A 26,698-nucleotide genomic window follows, 5' to 3' on the forward strand; every position below is an offset into this window, starting at 1 on the left:
TTTATTATTATTTTTAAATAGATATATAGATTTAGTATTATCCGAACTAAGTAGATATTTTTTTGTTTTTTGGGAAAAGAAACATCAAATGTCAACTAAACTTACTCATAGTCATGTTAATTGATAGATAAATCCTTGATTTTTTTTCATTTCAAAATGTGTAATATTTGTTGAAATTGCCAGCTCAAAATTCCTAGTTAATTAAATTAGTCCACTTGACTTTCTTTATTAAATTCACACATTTGTGTAGTGATCAATATTCTTATGTACTATTTCTTATTCGCAAATCTAAAAATTTAAGAGTGACATTTGGATGTTGTTGTGACGCTTCGAATACTTAAGTTGTCGAATCTAGATTTATAGATGAATTCAATCAACTAAATCTTCTTAAACTCGTTTATTTATGTTTCATTTTTTTTTTGGTCTATAATATCTTAACAATTGACCATCACTTTAAAGTTCACGTTCTTTCTGACTTTTTATTTTATTTTATTTTTATTTTTCTATTTTATTTTTAAAATTTCGTTCCATAGTTTAGTTATATTTAACCATGCAAGAAAGGAAGAAAGGGAGGGCGGGAAAAAAACCCCTCTAAAGGCTTTTTCTTCTCTGGCCTTTCCTTTCGGGCCCGCCGATCACAGGCCGAAAATTTGAGCCCATGATTAGGCCCTATAGGCCCAATTATTATTATTATTATTTCTCGCTTGGGAGGTTCGCATCTTCTGTGAGAAAATTCTCTATGGACTTCCTTTACCGTACAACTCGCGCATTTTCGTTTTGTCCCGCCATATGTTAACGCCTGCAATTTCGCACTACGCTGTCTGACGAACGATCAACGAAGAAGAACAGGGAGATAATCTATTCAATTTTCCCTCTTAGATGAGAAAATTTGTTTGAATAAGAATTGGGAAGTAGATATCTTCAAGTTTCGGATAACGAAATTATGCTTCGTGCTTGGGCGAAAAGTCGGTGTTCTCATCGTTTGATTAATCTTCGTCGTTTCTCATCGTTGTCTTCATCTTCTACTTCGCAAAAATCAATCGAGGGCTCGAATAATCTCCAGAATTCGCATCCAGTCTCACCCTCGGCTCCGATTTTGCACCGCCCACAGAACAGCTTGTTGACTAGTGCATCCCCCGCTTCTTTTTCTCGCAGTTCGATTATAACTGTCTCCGCTGCTGTTGTTTCTGCTTTAGTCGCTTCCATTACTCTTCTTACCTCTGACAGTTGGTCTGATCGCCCCCAGGAGAGTTATAATCCCTTGTATGATGGGATTGAAGGGGCGGCCCAGAGATCTAGCGATTCATTTAAGAAGATTTTTCATCACATTAAACAAACCGGCGTTGCCGCCTCGGTTCTCTGGCAGTCGTTAAGGTCGGTGATGTCGTCGGCCAATCATGAGGTCCGGTCCGGCTTTGAACTCCGGGTCGCGGCATTGCTGGCTGACATTGCTGCAGCCAATGCCAGCCGTAGGGCGGCAATTGTCGGGGCCGGAGGCGGTGCTGTGGTGGATTGGTTGCTAGAGTCGGTGGCAGTTCCTCGGGATGGATGTGGAACTCAAGCAGAGTCGGCCAGAGCGCTGGCCTACTTGATTGCCGATCCTGATGTGTCGGCTTCCGTCCTTGGTAGGCCTCGTGCTGTTCCAAATCTTTTGAGGTTCATCTTCTCGTGTCAGCCTCGGCGAACGAAGCAGGTAAAATTTACGATATACATTTGAGATCAATAAAGTTTTAACACATTTCTTGGGTAAAAAGAAAAAGAAATTAGGCATACATTGAAGTTGTAGTACTTGAGACAAATACCATGAGTCTTACGTCGAAGTTGCAAATACGGTAAGTTTCTTTTCTGATGCAGTCAACTACCATCATTTAATTTTAGTTAGTGAGAATCCTTTCAATACCTTATTTGTTGTCCCTTTTGGTCATACATACTAAAACAAGCCTAGTAAGTCTAAAATTTGGAAAACAATTTTCTTGATGAAAGGAAAATAAGGTTTTTAGGTAGACTAACAATTGCATTCCCATGAAATGGCTAGAAAGCGAATTTTGAGTAAAATTGGTAGATAAGGTAATAGTACACGCATGGTCAGATCGAATGTTAGAATCTGAGTTGGGATGTTGTTTACTTGATGCCATCAAAGCAGTCAGCTCTTTGGTTTTTTTGTTGTTGAACTTGAAACGAAATGTAAAATATTGTTCTCAGGATTTTGTTGATATTCCCCCCTTAAGTCTTGTTTTCCCATTGATATTTGTCACATTTTTGTGGGACAGCATCCAAGACGTAGTTCATTCGATATTTCTGATTCTTTGAAAGGTAGGAGCATGCTTGTGGCTGCCATCATGGATATTGTAACGTCCAAGTGTGATAGGTTAGAGAATCTAGCTTTTGAGCCATCCTTGCCTGCACATGCTGAAACTAGAGATATTGCAGCAGCTATTCAAGTGATTGAGGAAGGTGGTTTGGAATTTGATGAACCAAATGGCGGCGAAGATGAAGATGGTGGAAGAGGAATCAAAGGAATAGGAATTAAGATTCTTGGAGGCACTACTGTTTTGGGGCTTTCGAGAATAAGTGGGTCTGTGATGTTGGCATATTCCAATGTTGGTCATGTAGAACTGGAAAAAAATACACCTAAAAGTTCAGTATCAGAGAAGCATGATACCTCTCTCGTTGCTAATTCATCTGTTGTTCCTGGTCTGTGGGATGATTTGCATTGTGAGCATGTTGCTGTACCTTTTGCAGCATGGGCGTTGGCAAATTGGTCAATGGCATCAGAACTGAACAGATTGCACATCCATGAACTAGATCAAGATGGACATGCTGTCATGACTGCTTTAATGGCACCTGAAAGGTCAGTGAAATGGCATGGAAGTTTGGTAGCTAGGCTTTTACTAGAGGACCGTAATCTTCCCTTGAATGATTCTGTTTCTGATTGGAGCTCAAGCCTTCTTTCTACTGTTTCTCATGCAAGTAAAAATGATGACATCCCTTTGGCTCAGGCTGCTTTGTCTGCATTTTTGGCTTCCGTTGAACGGTTCCCTGGGGCACAAAAGAAGATAATGGAAAGGGGTCTGCATCTAATGAGAGACGCTGCTATACGGACCCAAAAACATGGAGAAGTTCAAGAGGCATTAGCAAAGGCATTAGAGTTACTCAGCACTGGATGGATGCATCTATCAGCTGAAGAGAGTCAGAGATGGTCTGCTATACTACTTCAATGGGTCTTTGGCAAATATTCCTCTGAATCTTTGAGGTCTTCTGCGACTAAAATTTTATCTTGCATTCTTGAAGACTACGGACCAAGCTCCATACCTATTTCTCAAGGATGGTTGGCCATACTGCTGACTGAAATACTACGTTCTACTAAAAAGTCTGCAGTGAATGGAGTTACTCAGCTTAAAAACGACAAAGTGAAGGTTTGCAAATATCTTTATTTTCTACACTTAATTACTCATTCTGTTCACTAACATCACAATGATTTTTACATGTGTAGAGCACACACATACATTCATGTCACACTGTAGTGCACTTATAAAGGAGGATATTTTGTCAGTTTTATTTTACTGAAATTCTCCCGACGGATTTTTGCAGACTAAGATTGAGCAGTCAAACATTGTTTTTGCCAGTCAAGTTGCTAGTCAGCTAGCAAGTGCAGTTGTTAACCTGGCGGTACATCAGTTTGGTGCAACTACTGACTCATTAGATATCTCTCCGTTGGCAGATTTACTTTCACGTGAACCTTTTGTTGCACTGTTAAAGAATATAAAAAAAGAGAATAGTCCAAAGTTTGATGCAGCAGATTCTGCAATGGCAACGTTAAAGGGGATTAAAGCCCTGACCGAAGTTTGTGCAGATGATTCTTCATGTCAGAGCAGAATAGCTGATTTCGGCGTTCTCTTTTTGCTGAGACGCCTTTTGTTATGTGATGATTATGAGAAGCTGGCAGCCATGGAAGCATATGATGCATCTAGAGCTCTTGAGACTCAAGAACGTGTTTCAAATGCCTCCGGGGAACCATCACTTTCCGAGAAGAAGAATGACTCGTCTAGTGTCCGAGTACCCCCCACAGCTCACATCCGTAGACATGCTGCACGGCTTTTAACCATCCTTTCTCTTCTAGAGAAAGTTCAAAAGGAGATTCTCTCTGATGAAGAATTTTGTACATGGCTTGAGGACTGTGCCAATGGGGCCATTCCCGGTTGCCATGATGCTAAATTGCAAAGTTATGCTAGAGCCACACTGTTAAATATATTTTGTGTTAACCGTAGAGCTTCTGTAAATGGTTCTTTCTCTAATTCTGAGTCTGCTGAGTCTACAAACAGGAAAAAGAATTGCCCCCATTATGATGATATGGTTTTTTTAATAAATCCCGAACTGCCTCACTGGAAGGTTCATGAAGAAAAGAAGCAGGACACTGTTCAAAAGGATGAATCTTCTCTTTCGCAGGCTAATTTCATTGATATTGATGGTGTAGCTGTGGCACGGCATGGAAATGATAACAACACCTCTTCATCTCATATGTCTCAGAATGATTCTAGGCCAGACTCTCCTTTGGTTGATGTTGTTTTTATTCATGGCCTCCGAGGTGGACCTTATAAGTCATGGCGCATATCTGAGGACAAATCCTCAACAAAATCTGGACTGGTAGAGAAGATTGATCAGGAGGCAGGGAAACTAGGGACGTTTTGGCCAGGTGAATGGCTTTCATCTGACTTCCCAAGGGCTCGTATGTTTACCCTTAAATACAAGGTCTTTTCAGAACTTTTAAGTTCCATTTATTGTAAAATCAGAAACTTCAGTTCCAAACTTGAAAATTATATATATGTCTAAAAGATATGCTTTTATAAATCTTGTGCAGACAAATCTCACCCAGTGGTCTGGGGCTAGCCTTCCTCTTCAGGTTTGTTTGCTAAATTAACTTGTCATGTGGCAGTTCTTTGAAGTTCATATGTTTTTTATGGAAATCAGCCTCTTCATTGAATTAATGAAATGAAACTAATCCTAAAAGTACAATATAGAGATACAATGAGTGAGCTTTGCTCTTGAGGATGAGGTGATGCACCGGACATCTCAACTAGGTTGAAACCCCCTTAGCATCCTCATCATGTCCTCATATGTTTTTCATTATAAAGCCAAGTTCATTTTGAGAATATGCAAGCCATTCTGCACTGTGCTATTCTTGATGTTGTTCATTAGGGATTTTAGCTTGTACTCTTTTCTTTATGGAGCTTTAGCAGTCCAATGGATTGCAGTATGCTACCACAAATCTCAGTTTGGTTGATATTTTGATGGAAGATAACTTGATTTCTAATTCATTAGTAGCTGTGCAAACTAATAGTAATTCCGTAGTTTTTCTGTTGCAGTTGTGATGTCAATAGTTTGACTACAATGTTGATTGTTTCGATTTTTTTATTTTTCTCGCACTTAAATGAGAATTCTAGTGTCTTTATTCTTTTTTGTTGGCCTTGGTCTGAGAGTGTTTGATATTGTTGTCTTTGCTGAATGATTGGTCATCAACTTTTACTTTTTAAAACTTGAAGGAAGTCAGCTCCATGCTACTGGATAAGCTTCTTGCTGCTGGAATTGGTGAACGGCCTGTTGTATTTGTTACTCACAGGTTTGTACAAAAATGGCACTTTTAAATTTAAGAATAACAAACCTGAGGCTAGCTTGGTTTTCTGTTTGTTCTGATGTGAAATCTCTCACCTTGAAAGATATTGTTTTCCGCTTAGATTTCTACATTTTGGTCACCTCTTAGATTGGCGAGGTAGGCGTTTCTTTTATCATACTTCCTCCTGTTCTTTGAGATGGATTCCTTTCCCTGCTTAAATGCTGCCTTCTTGATCTTGGTGATATTTTTTGTTCATCACATTAAAGATATTCTTTTGCTGTTATTGTTTGTCAAAGGTTGAGATGCTTGATGTATTGACCCTTAATTGTCAAATTTAAGGCAATTTGATAAGCCATTTTGCCAATTGGGTCGGTAACCTGAAACGGCCCTACGAACCTAGGCGCTAACTTGGGGTGGCTGTGTTTTGCCAACGATGACTGCCTGTAAGCTTTAAGGCTTTAGCTTAAGGTATACCCAATCGCCTATATTGAATTCAACATCCCGTTGGTTCTCATTTGCCGTCTTGAATATACGTTGTTGGGCCTTGAGCAATGAGGCCTTTAGTTTTAACAACATGGTATCACGGTCTCTCAATTGCATATCAACCTCACTTACCATGCTAGTGCCATTCACATGAGCCAACACTGGGGGGAGGACTTGGGCAGATGTATGGAAAGAAGTGTTATAGCTAAATTCAGCCCATGGAACCCATTTTGCCCACTATTTAGGAGTGCCCATTGTGAAACAGCGAAGATACGTTTCTATACCCCTATTTACCACCTCCGTCGGCCCATCCGTCTACGGATGGTAGGCTATACTGCGACACAATTGAGTCCCTAACATACGAAAGAGCTCCTCCCTAAACAAGCTGGTAAAGATTTTGTCACGATCAGATACAATACTACAAGGATATCCATGTAAGCGAACGATTTCCTTCACAAATATCCCAGCCACGGAATGAGCAGAAAAAGGATGCTTAAGAGTGATAAAATGGGCATATTTGGACAGATGATCAACAACCATAATGGTATCATACCCTTCGGACTTGGGTAACCCTTCGATAAAATCCATAGAAATATCTGACCACACCCGATCGGGAATGGGTAAGGCATGTAGGAGGTCCGCAGGAGACAATGTCAAATATTTTGCCTGTTGGCACACTTCGCATTCTGCCACAAACTTTCCTATGCTCTGCTTCATCCCTCTCCAATAGACTTCCTTGGCTAATCATCGATAAGTGTTAAGGGCCCCTTGATGTCCCCCAATAGGGTTGTTATGGAATTCGCGTAACACTAAGGGAATTGTGGGAGATGTGGCCGGTAAGGAAATATGACCTTGGTAGTAGAGTAGTTCCCCCCGAAGACTATACCCCAAAGGAGCTTGCTGCCCATTCAACCGTGCTTGGCAAATAGCATGTAATTCACTGTCATTACATACCTAATCAACGAAGATAGAGGTATTTAACCCATTCACTATACTTAGTAGTCCAAGCTCGCATACCGTAGGCAAACGAGAGAGCGCATCTGCAGCCGAATTCTCAGTTCTCCATTTATATTCAATACTGAAATCATATCCCAGCAACTTAACGATCCAACGTTGATACTCCCCCTCAATCACTCGTTGTTCCAATAAGAATTTAAGACTTTTTTGATTCGTGCGAACAATGAAGTGTCGACCCAACAAGTATCGATGCCATTTTTGAATTGCAAACACAATAGCCGTCAGTTCGCATTCGTAAACGGCCTTGAAATAGTGAGTAGGGGGTAAAGCTTGGCTAAAATAGGCTAGAGGTTTCTTATTTTGCATCAAAACAGCACCAACGCCCACTCTTGAAGTATCTGTTTCCACGATAAACGGTTCGTTAAAGTTAGGCAACCCCAAAACTGATACAGACATCATAGCTGACTTAAGTTATTGGAAGGCCATCTCAGCTTCATCATTCCACATGAAGTTCCCCTTTTTTAATAAGTTAGAGGCAGCACAATTGAACCATAGTTGGCCACAAATTTTCAATAATAACTTGTTAGATTGAGAAACCCCGTAGTTCTTTAACATTTCGGGGTGTGGGCCACGCCTTCATCGCTTCTAATTTGGCCAGATCAGTTGAAACTCTGTTTGCCGAAATAATATGGCCCAGGTACTCAATACTAGTTGCTCCAAAATGGCACTTCTTATAATTTGCCAGCAATTGATTATGGACTAGAATGTCCAGAATAGTTGAAAGGTGAAAGGTGACCAACATGTTCTTCCATTGTCCGACTATAAACAAGGATGTCGTCGAAGAAAACCACAAATCGACATAGGTGCAGTTTCAATATGTCATTCATGATCGCCTGGAAAGTTGAGGGAGTGTTTCGCAATCCGAATGGCATCACCAAGAATTCGTAATGGCCCTCATGCGTCCGAAACTCTGTTTTGTGGACATCCTCCGTTTGTACTCGAATTTGATTGTACCCTGATTCCAAATCAATTTTTGAAAAAATGGCGGCGCCAAACAATTCATCAAGCAATTCATCAACTATGGGTATAGAGTACTTATCTGGGATAATAACATTATTCAAGGTCCAATAATCAACACAAAAATGCCAACTCTCATCTTTCTTTTTTACCAACAGAACCGGGCTTGAGTAGGCGCTCCTACTTGGTTGAATTATCCCAACTATCAACATTTCATTCACCAATCTTTCGATCTCGTCCTTTTGGAACTGGGGATATCTATATAGTCTCACATTAATTGGTCCAGCTCCTGGCTTTAATTCAGTGGAAAGGTCATGAACCCGAGCTGGTGGTAGCTCTGTCGGTGTTAAGAAAACCAATTCAAAGTCTCTAGAGTATCTGTTGAATCTCTTTTGGAACGTCAAAATGCTCATCTTAAATATTATCGTTATTTCCATCCACTGTATGTTGTGTTGCATCCACCGCATTTAGTTCAATCAACACCCCTTGATCCCCTTCCCTCATTTTTTTCACCATTGACTTAAGAGATATTTGGGACTTCACCAAACTACATTCATCGTGCAGCCAAATCAGCCATTCCCCAATCGTAAGCTCCATTGTGGATAAGCAGTAATCAAAAGAAATCTGCCCCAAGGTCTCCAACCATAACATTTCCAAAATTACGTCAGCATTGCCCCAGGGTAAAGGGAGGAAATTTTGTATTATAGATAAATCAGAAATAGTAAGAAACACACCTTTACAAACACCAGTTGCTTGGACTGACCCTCCTGAACCTAGAACCACATTGTAACCTTCTGATGGAGAAATCGGCAGTTGCAACTCATACCAGCTCTGTCGTGACGAAGTTTTGCGTGGCACTCCCATCAATCAAAACAACCACCTTACGACCATCGATAATCCCATGAACCTTGATTGTTTTCAGGGAACCAAGCCCGGCCATCGAATTAAGCGAGAGGTTTGCGATTTCTTTTGCATCATCTTTGTGCTTGTCCTACGGTTTATAACCGACGATATCGAGCTCTTCCCCTTCGTCTGCCAAATCTTCCCTTTCTTGCACGAATATAAACTGTTATTCCTTTTTCTTGCAACGGTGTCCAAAGCTAAACATCTCATCACATTGGAAGCACAGCCTCTTGTCTTTTTTCTCCTTCATTTCCACATTCGTCAGCCGTCGATACGGGTTGTTACTGCTACCTTTCACCCCCATGTCTTTCCGAGGAGTAATCCTCGTCGAGGAGCTTGTTGCACTTCGATTAGGGCTAAATGTGATCGACCGATTAGTCGGGTCATTTGACCCGCTAAATGTCGCTCCATTAGTACTTGATCGCCCTTAGTGCTCGGGTTATTCGCTGATTCAGATCCTTTGCCCAGCCTTTGCTGAAGCAGCTGGTCCTCTTCAATGAGTTGGGCCATTTGCATTTTGGCCTTAAGGCCCTCGGGTTTTAACTTGTGCATCTCACTATGGATCTCCTTTTTAAGTCCACAAACAAACTTACTTTCGAGGGCTTTGTCACCCAATTCTTTCAGGCCTGTTGAGTAGCGTTTGAATTTCCTCTGGTAATCCCTCATCGTGGTCTTCTACTGAAGCCTCATCACTATCACATAACGATCCGCTTCTCTTGCCGGCCGAAAACGTGTTAAGAACAACTCCTTAAAGCCCGCCCAGCTTCCCATCGGAGACCAATCATCCTCCCATTGATACCAGTCTAGGGCTTCACCCTTCAGGTACAACACGGCAACATCTAGCTTGTCCTTCTCCAATAATCGATTCACCACAAAATAGCATTCCATGCAGTGCAACCATCCATCTGGATTTTCTTCGTGTTCACCTTTGAAGAACAACACCTCTAATTTCCTCCGCCTCATGTCGAACAACGACACTTCCTTATTCTCAAGTGTGTGTATTCCTTCCATTGTATCTTTAATCTGTTCTTGGTTCTCGAGTCATGTGAATGATTTCTCTATAACCCGCTTCCCTTTATCCGTCGTCATCCTTTCCGATGACGGCAGACCTTGGTCATTATTAACTCATCGTCTCTAATCGAGATAAGACCAGTGACATCTGTGCAAATTCATCTTCTCTTCCATTTCTGCCTACTGTTCTTCTATAGCAATTACTCTGTTTTCCATTTTTCCCACCATGCTCAGATTATTGGTTTGATTCCAAAATGATAGGTGTTAAAAAGAGAATAGGGAAGAGAAAAACAACAGGATTACGTGGAAACCCTAGTGCAGGGATAAAAATCACGATATGAAGTCTTTTCTTATTTGCTTTAAAACTGATACTCTAAATACACAGGGACTCACTCTATAAATAGACAGTAGGGAACCCTAAGGGTCTTACACAATTACATAAATGCCCCTAGGTTAAAAACCCTATTTCCAACACTCCCCCTCAAGTTGTTGCATAGATATCAACAAGCCCCAACTTGCTTACACAATTAAAATTTTGTCTCAATAACCCTTTTGTAAGTACATCAACAACTTGTCGACTCAAAGGAATATAAGGGATGCATATGTTTCCACTGTCCAACCTCTCCTTAATATAGTGTCTTGTCTATCTCCACATGTTTAGTTCTGTCACGTTGATCTGGGTTTGCAATACTGATGGCAGCTTTATTATCAAAAAATAATTTCATTGGAAGCTCATTATCTTACTGGAGATTTGATAAAACTTTCTTCAACCAGATTTCTTCACAAATCCCTAGACTCATGGCTCGATACTCTGCCTCAGTACTACTTCTAGCAACAACTCCTTGTTTTTTATTTCTCCAGGTGACTAGATTTCCCTAGACAAACGTATAATATCCAGACATGGATCTTCTATCAACAACAGACCCTGCCCAGTCAGAATCAGTGTAAGTTTCAACAGATCATTTATCGGTTTTCCTGAACATTAGGCCTTTACCAGAAGTTCCTTTCAGATACCAAAGAATACGTTCAACTGCTATCATATGATCCTCACAAGGAGCTTGCATGAACTGACTCACAATACTTACTGCATAAAAAATATCTGGTCTTGTGTGAGACAAGTATATCAACTTCCCAACTAACCGTTGATACCTTTCTTTATTAACAGGAATTCCATCATTCTTATCACCGATTTTCGCATTGTATTCTACTGGCGTGTCAACAGGTTTACACCCAGTCATACCTGTTTCCTTTAGCAAGTCCAGTGTATATTTTCGTTGAGAAACTGATATACCCTCTTTTGAGCGAGCCACTTCCATTCCCAGAAAGTATCTTAGCTTCCCGAGGTCTTTAATTTCAAACGCTCTAGCCATCTCTGTTTTTAGTCTTGTGACTTCTACATCATCATCCCCAGATAAAACAATATCATCAACATAGACAATAAGAACAGATATTTTCCCTGATGTTGATCTTCTTACAAAAAGAGTGTGATCGGAATATCCTTGAACATATCCCTGTGCTTTCACAAACGTCGTGAACCTGTCAAACCAGGCTCTTGGAGATTGTTTCAATCTGTATACTGATTTCCTCAATCTACGCACTTTATTTTTAAATTGAATCTCGGACTCGGGAGGGGGACTCATATAGACTTCCTCTTCAAGTTCCTCGCTCAAAAACACATTTTTAACATCAAGCTGGTGTAGGGGCCAATCTTTATTCATAGCTGAAAACGTCTCAGAATAATCCACTCCATATGTTTGGGTGAAACCTCTTGCAACAAGTCTAGCCTTGTATCGATCAATTGTCCCATCTGACTTGTACTTTATATTAAACACCCATTTACATCCTACTGTTTTGTGCCCTTCAGGCAAAGTCTCCGGTTCCCAGGTTTTATTCTTTTTCAGAGCTTTTTCTTCCATAACAGCAGACCGCCATTCTGGTTTTTTTCATTGTAACACTTATGTTATCTGGAACCACCTCAGTGTCCAAGCTAGTAGTAAAAGCCTTAAACTCGGATGTCAGATTACTATATGTCATGTAACTATGCATAGGATATTTAGTACATGAACGGGTACCTTTCCTCAGGGCTATAGGAAGATCAAGTGACACATCACGTTCTTTCATCTCTTCAGGCTTCTCACCATGATTTACCATCTGTGTATCAGAAACTTCAGTGGTATCTTCCACATCATCATTAGCACGGACCATTTCATCCTCCATAGCTTCAATCATTTCATCCTCTACAGTTTCCCTTTCTATCACTCTCTTAGTATCACTGCTTCCTTCCCCCTTATCATGCCTGCCTTCATCATTGTCCATACATAAATCAACATCATTAGGAATATACGTACCTGGACCTGATGACAGGTCTGACTCTTGCACTGGACCGGCAGTTCTGGTTCAACAGGTGACACTGCTTCCTTATTGAGATTCTTCCTGTAGTACGTTTTCCAAGGAACTTGATTGGTAGGAAGAAACAGACTATCATGATCAGGACTAGGTTTAGATAAGGTTTGAATGGGCGCTGACTCTAAAGGAATAGCATAAGTGGACCAGTTAGTCTCTTCATTTATGTTCTCCTCCTGAAGATGACTAACAAGGAAGAACGACTGATCCTCGAGAAAGGTGACATCCATAGAGACATAGTACTTTCGAGATGACGGGTGATAGCACTTATATTCTCGTTGATGGAGTGGATATCCAACAAAGACACACTTATGAGCACGAGGAGAAAATTTCGTGCGGTTTGGACCATGGGAGTGAACAAAAGCAACACAACCAAAAACCCGAAGAGAAACATCAGAGATCAACTGAGTAGTAGGAAAAGACTCTTTAAGCAATTCTAAAGGGGTATGAAGATTAAGAATACGAGAGGTCATCCGATTAATGAGGTGAGCAGCAGTAAGAACTGCATCTCCTCAGAGGTATGACGAAAGGGTGGTGGATAACATAAGAGATCGGGCTACTTCAACCAGATGCCGATTTTTACGCTCAGCTACTCCATTTTGTTGTGGAGTGTAAGCACATGAGCTCCGGTGAACAATACCTTTAGAGTCGAGAAATTCTCTAAAAGAGGCATTAAAGAATTCCCGTCCATTATCACTTCTTAAAATCCCAATCTTTGTTTTAAATTGAATTTTGACAGTTATGTAAAACTGTTGGAAAACAGAGGACACTTCAGATTTATCAGTGAGCAGGAAAACCCAGGTGAGATGGGTGTGATCATCTATAAATGTGACAAACCACCGTTTTCCCGTGGAAGTAGTAACCGGTGAGGGACCCCATACATCACTATGAACAAGAGAAAAAGGACTCGAGGGTTTATAAGGCTGAGAATGGAAAGAAACACGACGTTGTTTGGCACGAATACAAACATCACAATTAAAAGAAGTACTAGCATTACAAAATAAATGAGGAAATAAATATTTCATATATTGAAAATTCGGATGTCCTAAGCGAAAATGCCATAACATAACATCATTTTCAGTAATAGAGAAATTTAAAGACATAAACCCCGATTGGTGACCATTCCTAGAGGAAGCCTCGTCAGAAAGGAAGTAGAGTCCCCTATCGTGCCGGGCAGTGCCAATCGTCATCCCCAATTTCAGATCCTGAAATAAAACTGAATCAGGTGAGAAAATCACCTTACACCTCAAATCTCTTGTTAGTTTACTGACAGATAACAGATTATATGATATTTTAGGCACATGTAAGGTATCACGTAGAATTAAACCATGAAACGGAGAGATATGGCCCTTTCCAGCAACAGGGGCAAAAGATCCGTCTGCAATTCGAATTCTCTCATTACCAGCACTCGGATTATATGACATAAATAACTCTGAGGAACTCGTAAGATGATCAGTAGCTCCTGAATCCACAATCCATGGTTTCTTACCATTCACACTAATTAGGCTGAAAGAAGGAAAATTACCTGACTGTGCAATTGCACTCACCCCAACTGTACTTAAGCTGTGTTTACCGTCACGAGGAGATTTCTTCTGAGTTTGGTCATCTACTGAATCACTTGCTAGGGCACGACTAGTATTGGATTTTTCATGAGACTGTCGTCGCCTGCTATTTGGGGGCTTCCCGTGTAATTTCCAACATTGATCCTTCGTATGCCAAAGCTTTTTATAATGTTCACAAATGGGAGGAGGTTTCTTATCACCATCAGTACTGGATGGCTTGACAACGAAAGCGGCTGCATCAGTAGTTGTGGTGGTATTATTCATGGCACACGACCGATCTTCTTCCAGTCGTATTTCAGAATAGACCTCTCGAAGTGAAGGAATCGGGTGCTGGCCTAAGATCCGACTACGAACCCCATCAAACTTTGGATTTAATCCAGCGAAAAACACATAAACACGATCTGCTTCCTCAATCTTCAAATATTGGGCCCCATCCTGTGGACAATTCCAGACAATTTCTCTACACAAGTCCATTTCCTACCACAGCATCAACAGTTTGTTAAAATAAGAGGTAACATCCATAGACCCTTGTTTGGATTCATGAACCTGTTTATGGAGTGTATATAACCAAGAGGCATTTTGTCGTTTAGAATATAGATCTTGCGCCGCCTCCCAGATATCCTTGGCTGTGGCAGCATATAATAGCGGTCTTCTTATCTGGGGTTCCATACTGTTCACCAAGACAGACCATAGCAACGAATCTTCTCCTTTCCAAATTCGTTCTTGTGGATCACCTGGGGCCGGCTTTGGAATTTCCCCTGTCAAATATCCAAACTTGTGACGCCCTTCCAAGGCCATCTGGATCGATTGAGACCAAGAAAAATAGTTCTGGCCATTTAATTTTTCTCCGACGATAAATCCTGCAGTATTACCCACCGAACCAGATAAGCAAGAAACGTTAGGCACTATAGGTAATGAGTTTACCGGATTTTTTGAATAAACCGGTTGATGATTTGCACCGAACATCGTATCCAAATAAGAAATCTGTTGTTGCAGGTAAGCCAATTGTTATCTCACATCGTCTGGGTAACAAGCTGAACCACAATTGATTGGAACAGGTGCTGGTTGCTCGAGACCTCGACTGTTGGATGTGAAAAAACCATCGGGTCAGCTGTTGAAGGAAACTAGATCACCGGGTCGGGCTGGATGGGCTGAAAGTGGATCAGTTGGCGCAAAAAAACTGGACAAATGAGTTTTCGGGTTGGGTCAGGCGTGGGTCGAATCGCGGATCGAAATTAAGGGTTGAGCTTTCGGGTCGGGTCAGGCGTGGGTCGGAACTAAAATCAACATACTGGGTCTGGCTGGTCTGCCCTGGTTCAACTCGAACTGGTCTGGTTTGCTCCAGATCGGTACTAACCCTAATCAGATCACTCTTCTGCTCTTTGCCCCCGACACTTCTCCCTCTGCCCTGATAGCTCTGATCGATGGTCAACCCCTCCTTGCGGCCAGTCTGTTCTTCACGTCTGAGACCGCCGGCGACTCTGCCATGATCCTGATAGCTCCGATCATGAATCAATGGTTCCTCGCGGCCGGCTCCAGCTCCAATCGGATTCTAACTGATTTCGGAATGGTGATACCCGGTTGGCTGAGGGCGATTTTCCAAGGATTGTACCTGAACGGCAGATATTAATTCCGGTAGGGCATCCTGAAAACATTCCTTTACCGCTGCTCGAATTTCTGTTCTCATGTCAAAACTTGAAGATCCATCAACAGAGGAGGATTGAGGTTGATTCTCTTCCATAACAGCTAGGTTTTCGTCACCGTGCTCTGTACCATGTTAAAAAGAGAATAAGGGAGAGAAAAACAATAGGATTACGTGGAAACCCTAGTGCAAGGAGAAAAACCACGATATAATGTCTTTTCTTATTTGTTTTAAAATTGATACTCTAAATACACAAGGACTCACTATATAAATAGACAGTAGGGAACCCTAGGGGTCTTACACAATTACATAAACGCTCCTAGGTTAAAAACCCTATTTCCAACAATAGACCTTAGCCTTAATCAATTTTATTTATCAACAGCAGAGGGAGAATTCGAAAGCTTCCTTATCTCTCCCTAAATCTCACTAGAGATATTAACAAGCAAAATGATTTGAATGCCCCACCCATGGGCCCCTCCATAACTAACAATATTCCTAGGGTCCACTTCCTATTTCATTGCTTAATTATTCCTATCCTTCTCATTATTTATCCTCTCTTTGGTACGCTTCCGTTGCTCATACACTTGTCACTCGAGGCATTTGAGGTCTATCACTATGCATGGTCTATTTATTCATTATTATGAGGTCTATCGCTCATACAATTTTTTTTTTTTTTTTGACTTGAAAGGAAAAATGTTCTCCCCTCTCTCCTTCTTTTCTTCCTTCCCCCACGCCCCCCCTTCTGACCACCCCACCGGAGCTCACCATGCCCTCCCTAAACTTCCCTCCTTCTGACCGCCTCCCTCACCCCTCTCCCTCCAACCTTCTTCCGGCTTCTATCATTCCCCCCTCACTCTGTTTCTGCCCTGTTTCCAACCATGACTTCGTTCTCTTGTCTTATCCTTGACCACGCCTTCCATATGGAGCAAGAAGGATCGAACTTCCTTTTAAAAGACATAAAAAAAGGACAGTCCATTCTTCTCTCCTTAACTTCAGCTAATTGGCTTCTTGAGAGCTTTTGCAGATTACTGTATGGTTCCACCTTTGAGTTTTTCCTTCTAAAAGAAAGAGTTGATCAAAGCTTCATGAGGCTTGCCAAATTTCGTGCAAAGGAGAGTTGGTTTGTTGAATATGTTGTATGGCCAATCACAGGAGGAAGAAGGAACATCCACATCCCGTTCAGCGACGAAAAAGCAGGCTGGCATGACTTTAAGGAGATGATCGATAGCTACATCCAATACTTCAGAAAATCCCCTGTTCTCCAGGTTAGTTCTTCTTCATCTCCTCCCTTTACTAAGCTTAGTCCAGTCGATCGTACCGGCCTTACTCCACCTCCCTGTGAAAACTCTGCCCTCCCATCCCTCCCTACTCCACTTGTGAAGAAACAGAGCAACCTTGCTGTCTGGTTAAAGAAGAATGATGATGTCTTGCCAAAAATTTTAGTAACCTCTAGATTATCTCAAGACTTATGGCATCAAATGGGTGGAAGGAAATTGCGATAGAACTAAGCAAGTGTCTAGGCACCAATGTCATCATCAATCCTCTGTTTGCAGACAAAGCCCTCATCAAACTAAGCCAAGGAAACCTCAACGAAAAAGTGCCAATTCAAGGTAAATGGACTAAGTTCTCGGCCCTTTTCATCTTCATCTGGAAAAATGGAATTCAATCAGTCATGGAAGGGCCTCGGTAATGCAAGGTTATGGGGGTTGGATCACAATCAAAAACCTTCCCTTAGATTATTGGTGTAGGAAAACTTTTGAAGCAATTGGGGCTTATTTTGGTGGATTAATTGCTATTGCTTCAGAAACTCTTAATCTCATCAACTGTTTAGAAGCAAAGTTAAGGATGATATTCGTGGAAGTTTTTACTTAAACTTTGGTGATATTGCTTGCTATCATCAGCCTTCAAAACTACCCACTAAAGTCTTGCTTAAAGACTTCTCCAACCCAATAGACCTAGTTCAGTTACAAGATGCTCTAAAGGATGAAGATGCCTCATCCCAATTTGATGTAATTGATTTATCCAGTTGGTCTTTCCTATTGTCAAATAAATCTAAGCCTAAATTCTCACGAAGTCCAAGTCACAGACTTCAATCATCAATCTGGGAGAAATAAGGGAAGTCGAAAAGCCATCTTGCTTTTTTAATGAGGCTGACGAAGCAAATCATTTAAATACGGAAGTTGTCTTACTCACAGCCGCAACCTTCTGAAAAGGCTTTTTTTAATTCAAAGGAAGCCGAGAAGCCCCCCTTGCAACCGCAGTCATTCAAAAGATCATCTGGCATATTAAAGGAAACCGAAAAGTCCCCTGTTTTAATTGTTGTTTCAGATAAGACTCCTCGTGTTCCACAGATAGATATTAATTCATCTGCTGCCATTAAGATGAAAGAGAAAGAAGTTGAAAAGACACCAATGCCAAAAAGAAAGCAAGATTTTGTGTCCCCTGCAATGTGGTGCTTCCCTCAGTCTCTTCCTCGTTTGAGCATGTCTTAGCCAAGCCCGAAACCCAAGCTCCTCATCAGCTTTCCTCTTCCTCTGCTCTCTATCTCAATTCCTCTCCCCTGTTTTTCCAGATCACTCGACCTCCCTGCCTTCTCTACCCTCAAAACAGTCGGTCCCCTCCTTACCCTGCTCTCCCCTGTCCTAACAGAGCAATCTTTTCCTCTGTCTCTGCTTCCCCAAGCCTCCTCTTCCTCCCCTGAACATTAAACCAGCCCTTAAATCTAGCAAAACAAACCAGAAACGGCTAAATAGAGCCCGCCACCCCTCTTGCCTCTTCAAAACCTTTCCCGAACACTTTATTAGAAGAAAGCACCTGATGGAACACCCCAAAAGCCTCGGACTCACCCTCAGCTCAGTCTCCTCCCAGCCCCAAGAAGCCAGAATTCCTTCTTTTCCAAAGCAGCCTTTTAATTCCAGGTCAGATTATCCATCTTCTCTTCCCTCTTACAACCCGGCTGGACTACCACCAAAAGAAATCCCTATTTTCACCCCTAAACATCAATCAATCATTGAGAGAGATTGCCCTCATGATTCTCTCTTTAGTATCAGTACAGAGGAAAACGATTGGCTTATCAATTCAGAAGATCAAGATGAGCCAAATCCGGAAGAAACATTGCTTGCTGACCTAAATACCCTGTTTCAAACAGGGGAGGACCTTACTGCTGAGACTAAAATCCCCAACCCTGCCCTTCCTTCAACCCCTTCTGACCTCCCAGCACACCTTCTGAGCTTAGTCACTGAATGTAGCCTATTATTGGACTAACCATTGGTTGGCATTGATAACTGTTCTCGAAAAGATGAAGATAGTATCCTGGAACACCAGAGGTCTCAAAGACATTAATAAAAGATTGGTCCTTAAATGATTCTTAAAGAAAATTAATCCTTCAATTGTGTTAATTCAAGAATCCAAGAAGGAAAATTTTGATGCAAGTTTCATTATCTTTGTGGAGTTTTAAAGATGTTGATTGGGAATTCGTTGAATCTTTTGGTACTTCTGGTGGGCTATTAACAATGTGGGACACAAGCTTAATTTCAGTATTAGAAACCCTCAAAGGCGGTTACTCTCTCTCAATTAAATGCAACACTAATTGTAAAAAGACTTGTTGGGTCATTAATGTATATGGGCCAACTGAATACAAAGAAAGAAAATTTGTGTGGGAAGAACTTTTGTCGTTGGTAGCTTATTGTGAAGACGCATGGTGTATGGGTGGCGATTTTAATATCACAAGATGGACACACGAAAGATTTCTCTTGGGTAGAAGCACTAGAGGCATGGGAAAGTTTAATAAGTTCATTGAGCAAGCAAAACTCATAGAAATCCGGTTGAGTAATGGGAGTTTACATGGTCAAAGGAAGGCATCGCTGTTTCAAGATCCTTACTAGGCCGCTTCTTCATATCAAAAGGTTGGGATGAGTTATTTGAAAATTCTAGAACCAATAGACAAGCCCGGATTTTTTCAGACCACTACCCAATTTTATTAGAAGCCGGATCATTTAGTTGGGGTTCTTCGTTGTTCAGGTCTTGCAATAGTTGGCTACTCAACAAAGATTGCATCCAAATTATAGAGAAAGCATGGTTTGACAGCAAAGTACACGGTTGGGCTGGTTTTGTATTAAATCAGAAACTGAAAGATGTGAAAATAGCAGTAAAACAGTGGCATCACAGCAATAAGGAAGAATTAAAACAGAAAGAGGAGAGGTTGCTAGCAGAAATAGAAAATTGGGGTACACTTGCTGAGAATTCCCCACTGTCCAGCACTGATTATGCAGCTTGGTCTTCTTCAAAATCAGAACTAATGGCCTTATATAGGTTGGAAGAAATTAACCTATTACAGAAGAGTAAACTAAACTGGCTTAAGAAGGGAGATGAGAATACAAGCTTTTTTCACAGGTTCTTAGCAGCAAAAAAGAGGAGAAATTTTATAAACGAGTTAGTTGATGAACAAGGGGTCCCAACAAAGTCGAGTGCAGAAATTGAAAGCCTAATACTCAACTTTTACAGCAACCTTTATCTAAAATCTCCAGGGCAGAGGCATCTCCCTTTAAATCTAGATTGGCCTTGTGTGAACTCGAATCAGAATCTTCTCCTGCAAAATAATTTTTCAGCCACAGAAATCCTCTCAGCCATAAAAACCCTTGGCAAAAGTAAAGCCCCAGGCCCCGATGGCTTCACCACTGAATTTTTGCTGAAATCTTGGTCTATTCTCAAGTCAAGCTTCCAAGATACCTTTAATGACTTCTATAAGAATGGCAAGATCAATGCGTGTATAAGAGAGAATTTCATTTGCTTAATTCAAAAGAAGAAAGTAGCAATCAAGGTAAGTGATTATAGACCCATTAGCTTAACCTCATTAATCTACAAAGTCATTGCTAAGGTGTTAGCCGAGAGATTGAAAGGGGTAATGTCCGACATCATTGCTCCATTCCAATGTGCTTTCATAGAAGGAAGGCAAATTTTGGATCCCATACTTATAGCCAATGAAGCGGTGGAAGAGTATAAAGGAAAAAAGAAGAAGGGTTGGATCCTTCAACTTGATATGGAGAAAGCTTTTGATCGAGTTGATTGGAATTTTCTAGAAAAAGTGCTTTGGCCCAAGAACTTCAATTAGAAATGGATAGAATGGATCTTGGGATGTGTCAAAAACCCACTTTACTCGGTCTACATTAATGGGAGACCAAGGGGAAGAGTGGCCGCTTCAAGAGGGCTTAGATAAGGTGATCCTCTCTTCCATTTTCTTTATCTTTTAGTCAGCGAAGTTTTGAGTGCATTAATTTCCAAACTCAACCAATCCGACATCATTGAAGGGTTTTTAGTAGGCAAAGAGCAAGTCCAAGTTTCCATACTCCAATTTGCGGATGATACCTTATTGTTTTGCAAATATGACAGCACTGTGCTGTCAAAACTTAAGCATACATTGAAGCTCTTTGAATGGTGTTCAGGGCAGAAGGTAAATTGGGATAAATCAGCACTCTATGGCATTAATGTGGATGATAGTGAGCTCTATACTACAGCAGCTTCATTAAATGTTTCGGCTAACCATCTCCCTTTCCATTATCTAGGGTTGCCTCTAGGGGGCTACCCAAAAAGAGCCTCCTTTTGGCAGCTGGTCCTAGATAGAGTACAAGGTAAACTCGACAAATGGAGAAGATTCAATCTATCTAGGGGTGGAAGAGCCACACTTTGCACCTCAGTCCTTTCAAACCTTCCAACCCATTACTTGGCCATCTTCCTTATGCCCGAAGGGGTAGCAACTGAAATGGAAAGGTTAATACGAAGTTTCTTTTGGGAAGGCAATAAGGGCAGCAAGCAAAATCACTTAGTTAAATGGGAATTGGTTCAAAAACCTTTAGCAGATGGTGGTCTAGGTCTTGGGGGGCTCAAAGCTATGAACATTGCACTCCTTGCTAAATGTGGGTGGAGATTCTTCAATGAGGAAAACTCTCTTTGGGGCAAAGTTGTTAGAAGTATTCATGGTAAGGATGCTTTTGATTGGCATGCGACGCGGAAAGGAGGTAGAAGTCTGAAAAGTCCATGGATTAGCATCTCAAAGACATGGCTTAAGGTAGAATCCTTGTCACTTTCAAACTTGGTAATGGCAGTCGAATTGCTTTCTGGTTAGACACTTGGGAAGGACATTCCCCCTTCAGCATCCTTTTTCCTAGCTTATTCAGAATCACCATGCTCTCCAATGGCTCAGTTGCCAATCATTGGGACAATAACATAGCTTTGTGGTCCATTACTTTCCAAAGATCGCTTAAAGATGAAGAAGTGTTGGTCTTCCAAGACTTGTTGAGAAAATTTTTAAGTAGAATCCCTTCTCTCTCTTTTGATAAAAGAGTGTGGTCCATCTCAACCAATGGACAATACACCGTTAAATCCCTCAAAAGCCACCTAACACCATTCTCCCCTTGGAAAAGTCCATCTTCTCGGCTATTTGGAAAACAAAAAGTCCAAGAAGAGTCAACATCCTTATTTGGATTATGCTTTTCGGTCAGCTGAATGTAGCTGAAGTCCTTCAGAGAAAGCAACCAGCATCCTCCCTTTCCCTCACAGTTTGCCCACTCTGCCTACATCATAGTGAGGACTCCCTTCACCTTTTCTTTACATGCCCTTACTCAAATTGGTGTTGGAATAAGCTGCTGTGTTTTTTCAATCTTTCATGGACCTTGTGCAAAGATTTCAAAAGTAACGTGTTTCAGCTCCTTGCCGGCCCCATCTCCCACAAATCCATCCGTTTGTTATGGTGTAATGCTGTAAAAGCCTTATTGGCAGACCTTTGGTTTGAAAGAAATCAAAGAATTTTCCATAACAAAGCCACTAGATGCCAAGACTGCCTTGAAGCTGCCCGTCGTCAAGCCTCCTCCTAGTGCCTCATTTTCGATCCTTTCCGTGCCTACAGCCTTTCAGATTTCAACCTCAATTGGGAGGCCTTTATCTCAACCCCTCCTATCGGCATTAAACATTTCCAGATTTCCAGACTTCAGCAACACTTATTGAACTTTTTATATATTTCCATTATTTTCAGGCCACTGTTTTGGTTTTATCCTTAGTTTTTCACTTTTGTTGTTTCTTTAGGCTTTCTCCTCTTTTTGTAATCTTGTTATCTTATCTCCCAGTTATGGGTTAGAATTGGAGATGATGAGGGTGCTAAGGGAGTGTCAATCTAGTTGAGACGTGCGGGTGCATCTCCTGATCCTTTTACAAGCACTTGTATTCTCGTTTTGCTCTTTGTATAACTCTCTTGTACTTAGAGCTTTCGCTCCTATCTATTTATTAATACAATACAATGAATCGTTTCCTTTTCCAAAAAAAATAATTTTTTTGTCCTATTCTTTTCTCATGTGACGGAAACCCTCTAACCAAATGCAACATTCTTACTTGCAGCATGGGAGGCCTGGTTGTCAAGCAAATGTTGTATAAAGCCAAGACAGAAAATATTGATAACCTTGTGAAGAATACTGTGGGAGTTGTATGTTAACTTAAAATATTTGTTTTACTTGCTTTGTTCTCTATGCGTCTTCAATCTTCTTATCTGTCATATCTCGTTGACCACTGACTTCAGGTCTTCTATAGCTGCCCACATTTTGGCAGCAAACTAGCAGACATGCCTTGGCGAATGGGTCTTGTATTCCGTCCTGCTCCTACCGTTAGTATTTGACTCCATTAACGAAGTGACTCTGATTGAGAAGCAACTAATCATTTGATTTCTCGTCTTTTCTTGGGAACTAGTTCAAATTTTATGCTAACATTCTCATCAATATATATACTAACATCAAATCACATTTCTTGTTATTCAGATAGGAGAGCTGAGAAGTGGGTCTCCTAGATTGGTGGAGCTGAATGATTTTCTCCGCCACCTCCATAAGAAAGGACTGCTCGAGGTCCTTAGTTTCTGTGAGGTAGCCTACATGAGTTGAAATACAATGTTTCTTCGTGTTTATATTTTAGAATGATGGCAGCTTATGATCATCTGCAGACGAAGGTGACCCCAATTGTTGAAGGTTATGGAGGATGGGCTTTCCGAATGGAAATTGTTCCTATTGAATCCGCATATCCTGGCTTTGGCGAACTAGTTGTAAGTATGATTAATGATTAGTTTGTAATCCAGAAATCTGAACATAAGTTTCAATTATCACCAGCTATTATTTTTGGAGTTTGGACCTTTATACCATGAAAATTGTCAAATGACTTTTCCCTGTTGATATGATCTGGAATTTTTTTCTGAAGATCTAGTTTTCATGAATATTATGTAGCCTAATTTTATTAAAAAGAGTAAAAAGCTGTATTTCTCTTCCTAAATATATTCCAGATCAGAATTCTTTATGATACTCTGTTGGGCAAAATGGTGAAACTGTAGTGGATAGTGCATGCTATTGCTGTTCTGGAGTTGATCCTCATACGGTTCTCTGATGCATTCTTTCTGATTACAACTTTCATCCGAGTTAAATGCATGTTTAGTTTTACATTTCATGGTTTTGTTTTGGGTATACGATTTTCTTCTAGGGTTCCTTCCTGTTTTCTGGTTTTATTGGAGGAGCGTTGTATCGATAACTAAGAGCGGAATGTTTGATGGTTGTATTTGATTTTGCATGGAAATCAAAATTTTTCAAAATCAATCCTAGGATTTAACTGCCAAAAGTTATTGGTTCGTTAAACTAATTTATCTTGGATGGAATAATTCCCCAATTCTCCCCATCTCAATCCCTCTCATTAGCTCAATATTTTGGTATCCCTGTATTAAGGCCCGTTGAGTAACTATTCCATTTTTTTGTTTTTTATTTTTAAAATTAAGCCTATTTTCTCTCCGTTTCTTACAATTGTTTGCATCTTTTTTAAGTACAAAGCTTGAGTTCTTACTCAAATTTTAAAACAAAAATTAGTTTTTAAAAATTATTTTTTTATTTTTAAAATTTGGCTAAAATTAGATGATAAAGCAAGAAATTTAAAGGTGGATTGAGGATTTATAGGCTTAATTTTTATAAACTAAGGATTCCATTTAGTAGCCATTTGGTTTTTTTTTTTTTTTTTTTTTTTTGAAAATTAAGTCTATAAACACTACTTCCACTACTAAATTTTTTCCTTTGTTATTTACTTTTTATCAATTGCTACAAAATTAAGCAAAATTTTGAAAACTAAAAAAAGTAGCTTTTAAAAATTTGTTTTTGTTTTTGGAATTTGGTTAAAAATTTAACTATTGTACTTAAGAAAGATGTAAAATATTGTAAAAAATGGAGAAAAAAATATGTTTAATTTTTAAAAACTAAAAAAAAAAAACGAAAATAGCTACCAAATAGAATCTAAATGGTTGTCTAATGATCTAGCTTTTCGCTTTGTTGGGACTTGCATCTTGTTATCCGAATTTATATGTTCTTATCTTTGCTTGATCACTGTACAGGTGCTAGAATCAACGGATCACATAAATTCGTGTAAGCCCCTCAGCCGCACTGACCCTTCATACACTGAGACATTGGAGTTTTTGCAGAAGTTGAAATCTCGCTATTCTTAGGAAACCACTTCCCACCATTTTTGTAGTGCCCATTTATTTTTGTATATATAGTCAATAGAGGATGGCTGGCACAAGGTTCTGATATATTAGACATTCTTTTTCCGCCAAAATTCAAGTGGCATCGTCAACAATCTGAATGCTAACATAGCATAGAAGATACAGGCATCAGCTTACATATTTGTCCTCTTTTCAAAATTTATTTTTAATTTGTATTTTTCCCCTTTTCTTGTAACATTGTGTTGATATAAGTACAAGGTTAGGGGGAGAAAGGGATATTATATTGTACATACGTACCCAACAGATGGTGTAAAATTTCTTTTTAGTATAGAATTACAATTACTACAATTTAAACAGAGGAAATGAGTTGTTCCAAACGTTAGAATTTTATAATATCTATTTAATATTTGAATTTGATTTTACCCATGTTGCCCTCAAATGTACCTTATCTATTTTACAGTAAAACTCAGAAGTACTCTGATAATTGCAAAGTATTAGACTTTAGAGATGACAAATGGAGATGGTAAGAAATGGCTTTTTAAGTTTTCACCTTACAAAATTATCGTGTTTTTTGAAAATTTGTTAGAATCGTTTTTCTCGATATATCTATTCAAGTTTAGCCATCGATTTTTTTTCTTTAAAATAATTTTTTTAACTTATTGGTTGTTTTGGGTCGTCTCAGTATATCGAGATTTACTAATTTTGTATGTAATCTTATCAAATCTTATATCAAATCATCTTTTCAAAAATTTGGTTATTTTTAATAAATATTATATTAAATTATTACGTAATTTTTCAAATCTTTAGTATAATTTATATTTTCACAATGGGATGGATTTCCAAAATTTCAAATGGGTGTTCCAATTATCAAAATAAATTTTTCAAATTGATTCAAAATGATTGTACTGTCATTTTTAAATTTTGGCAAGGTTTGGGATATATATATAGAATCTCTATGTTATTTTGCCTGGATCAACACTAAGATCCACATAATTATATGAATTTCTAAATTGATTTACCGAAAAATTAGCAAATTTCGGTGTATAATTCTGGTCAGATGTACCGAGAATGTCCAAACCCATTGATAAATTAGAAAATTTTATTTTTTAACAAAATCTTGGTGGCGAATCTAAGACGAGATAGACTGAGAAAAACTATTTTAACGAGTTTTCAAAAAACATGCTAATTCTGTAAGGTAAAAATTTAAACGTGTTATTTCTAACCATTTCCTTATCACAAAAGGTTTATAAGGATAAGTTCTTTGCAAAACTCACGGTTTTTTTAATTTAGTTTACTCGTATCACACAAAAATGTGCAAGTGAAGTTTAGTTTTTTTTTTTTTTTTTTTCTAAGTGTAAATTTCAAAATGCGGTAGAAAATGCAAATATGAAAGGAAACTATTTGTTTATACATTGGTAATATATTTAGGCCTATTTGGTAGATAATCTAAATTCATTTGAAAACAACATTTTTATGTTTTCATTGTATCCAATGTTAAAATGCATAATTATATTAAATAAAGATGATAACATTTAGAAATATAATATATCATGTTATAAACTAACTCATTTTAAAAAAAAAATAATATGTATTACGTAATATAT

General features: G+C 39.6%; 1 protein-coding gene across 2 annotated transcripts; it reads left to right on the forward strand.

The window, feature by feature from the left end:
- The first annotated feature begins 724 nt into the window (after positions 1-724).
- Positions 725-25,516, forward strand: LOC120085591 (alpha/beta-Hydrolases superfamily protein). Of its 2 annotated transcripts, XM_039041646.2 has the most exons (10): positions 725-1,693; positions 2,271-3,416; positions 3,592-4,749; positions 4,859-4,900; positions 5,541-5,617; positions 22,976-23,060; positions 23,154-23,237; positions 23,389-23,490; positions 23,568-23,666; positions 24,987-25,516. In XM_039041646.2, exons 1-10 carry the CDS (start codon positions 944-946, stop codon positions 25,095-25,097), a joined length of 3,654 nt encoding a protein of 1,217 aa, XP_038897574.1. In that variant the 5' UTR covers positions 725-943; the 3' UTR covers positions 25,098-25,516. The 2 variants fall into 2 exon arrangements, 1 of the variants encoding a protein (XP_038897574.1); XR_016532407.1 differs by lacking the exon at positions 5,541-5,617.
- The last annotated feature ends 1,182 nt before the right edge of the window (positions 25,517-26,698 follow it).

The sequence above is a fragment of the Benincasa hispida genome, chromosome 9, assembly GCF_027475165.1.
Source record: "Benincasa hispida cultivar pf3 chromosome 9, pf3_genome.v1.1, whole genome shotgun sequence".
In the NCBI taxonomy this organism is placed as follows: domain Eukaryota; kingdom Viridiplantae; phylum Streptophyta; class Magnoliopsida; order Cucurbitales; family Cucurbitaceae; genus Benincasa; species Benincasa hispida.

Coding starts and splice junctions, on each gene's coding strand:
- LOC120085591 (XM_039041646.2), top strand. CDS start 944: ATGCTTCGTGCTTGGGCGAAAAGTCGGTGTTCTCATCGTTTGATTAAT. Junction 3,417..3,591: donor TTAAAAACGACAAAGTGAAG/GTTTGCAAATAT, acceptor GGATTTTTGCAG/ACTAAGATTGAGCAGTCAAA. Junction 23,061..23,153: donor TGAAGAATACTGTGGGAGTT/GTATGTTAACTT, acceptor CACTGACTTCAG/GTCTTCTATAGCTGCCCACA.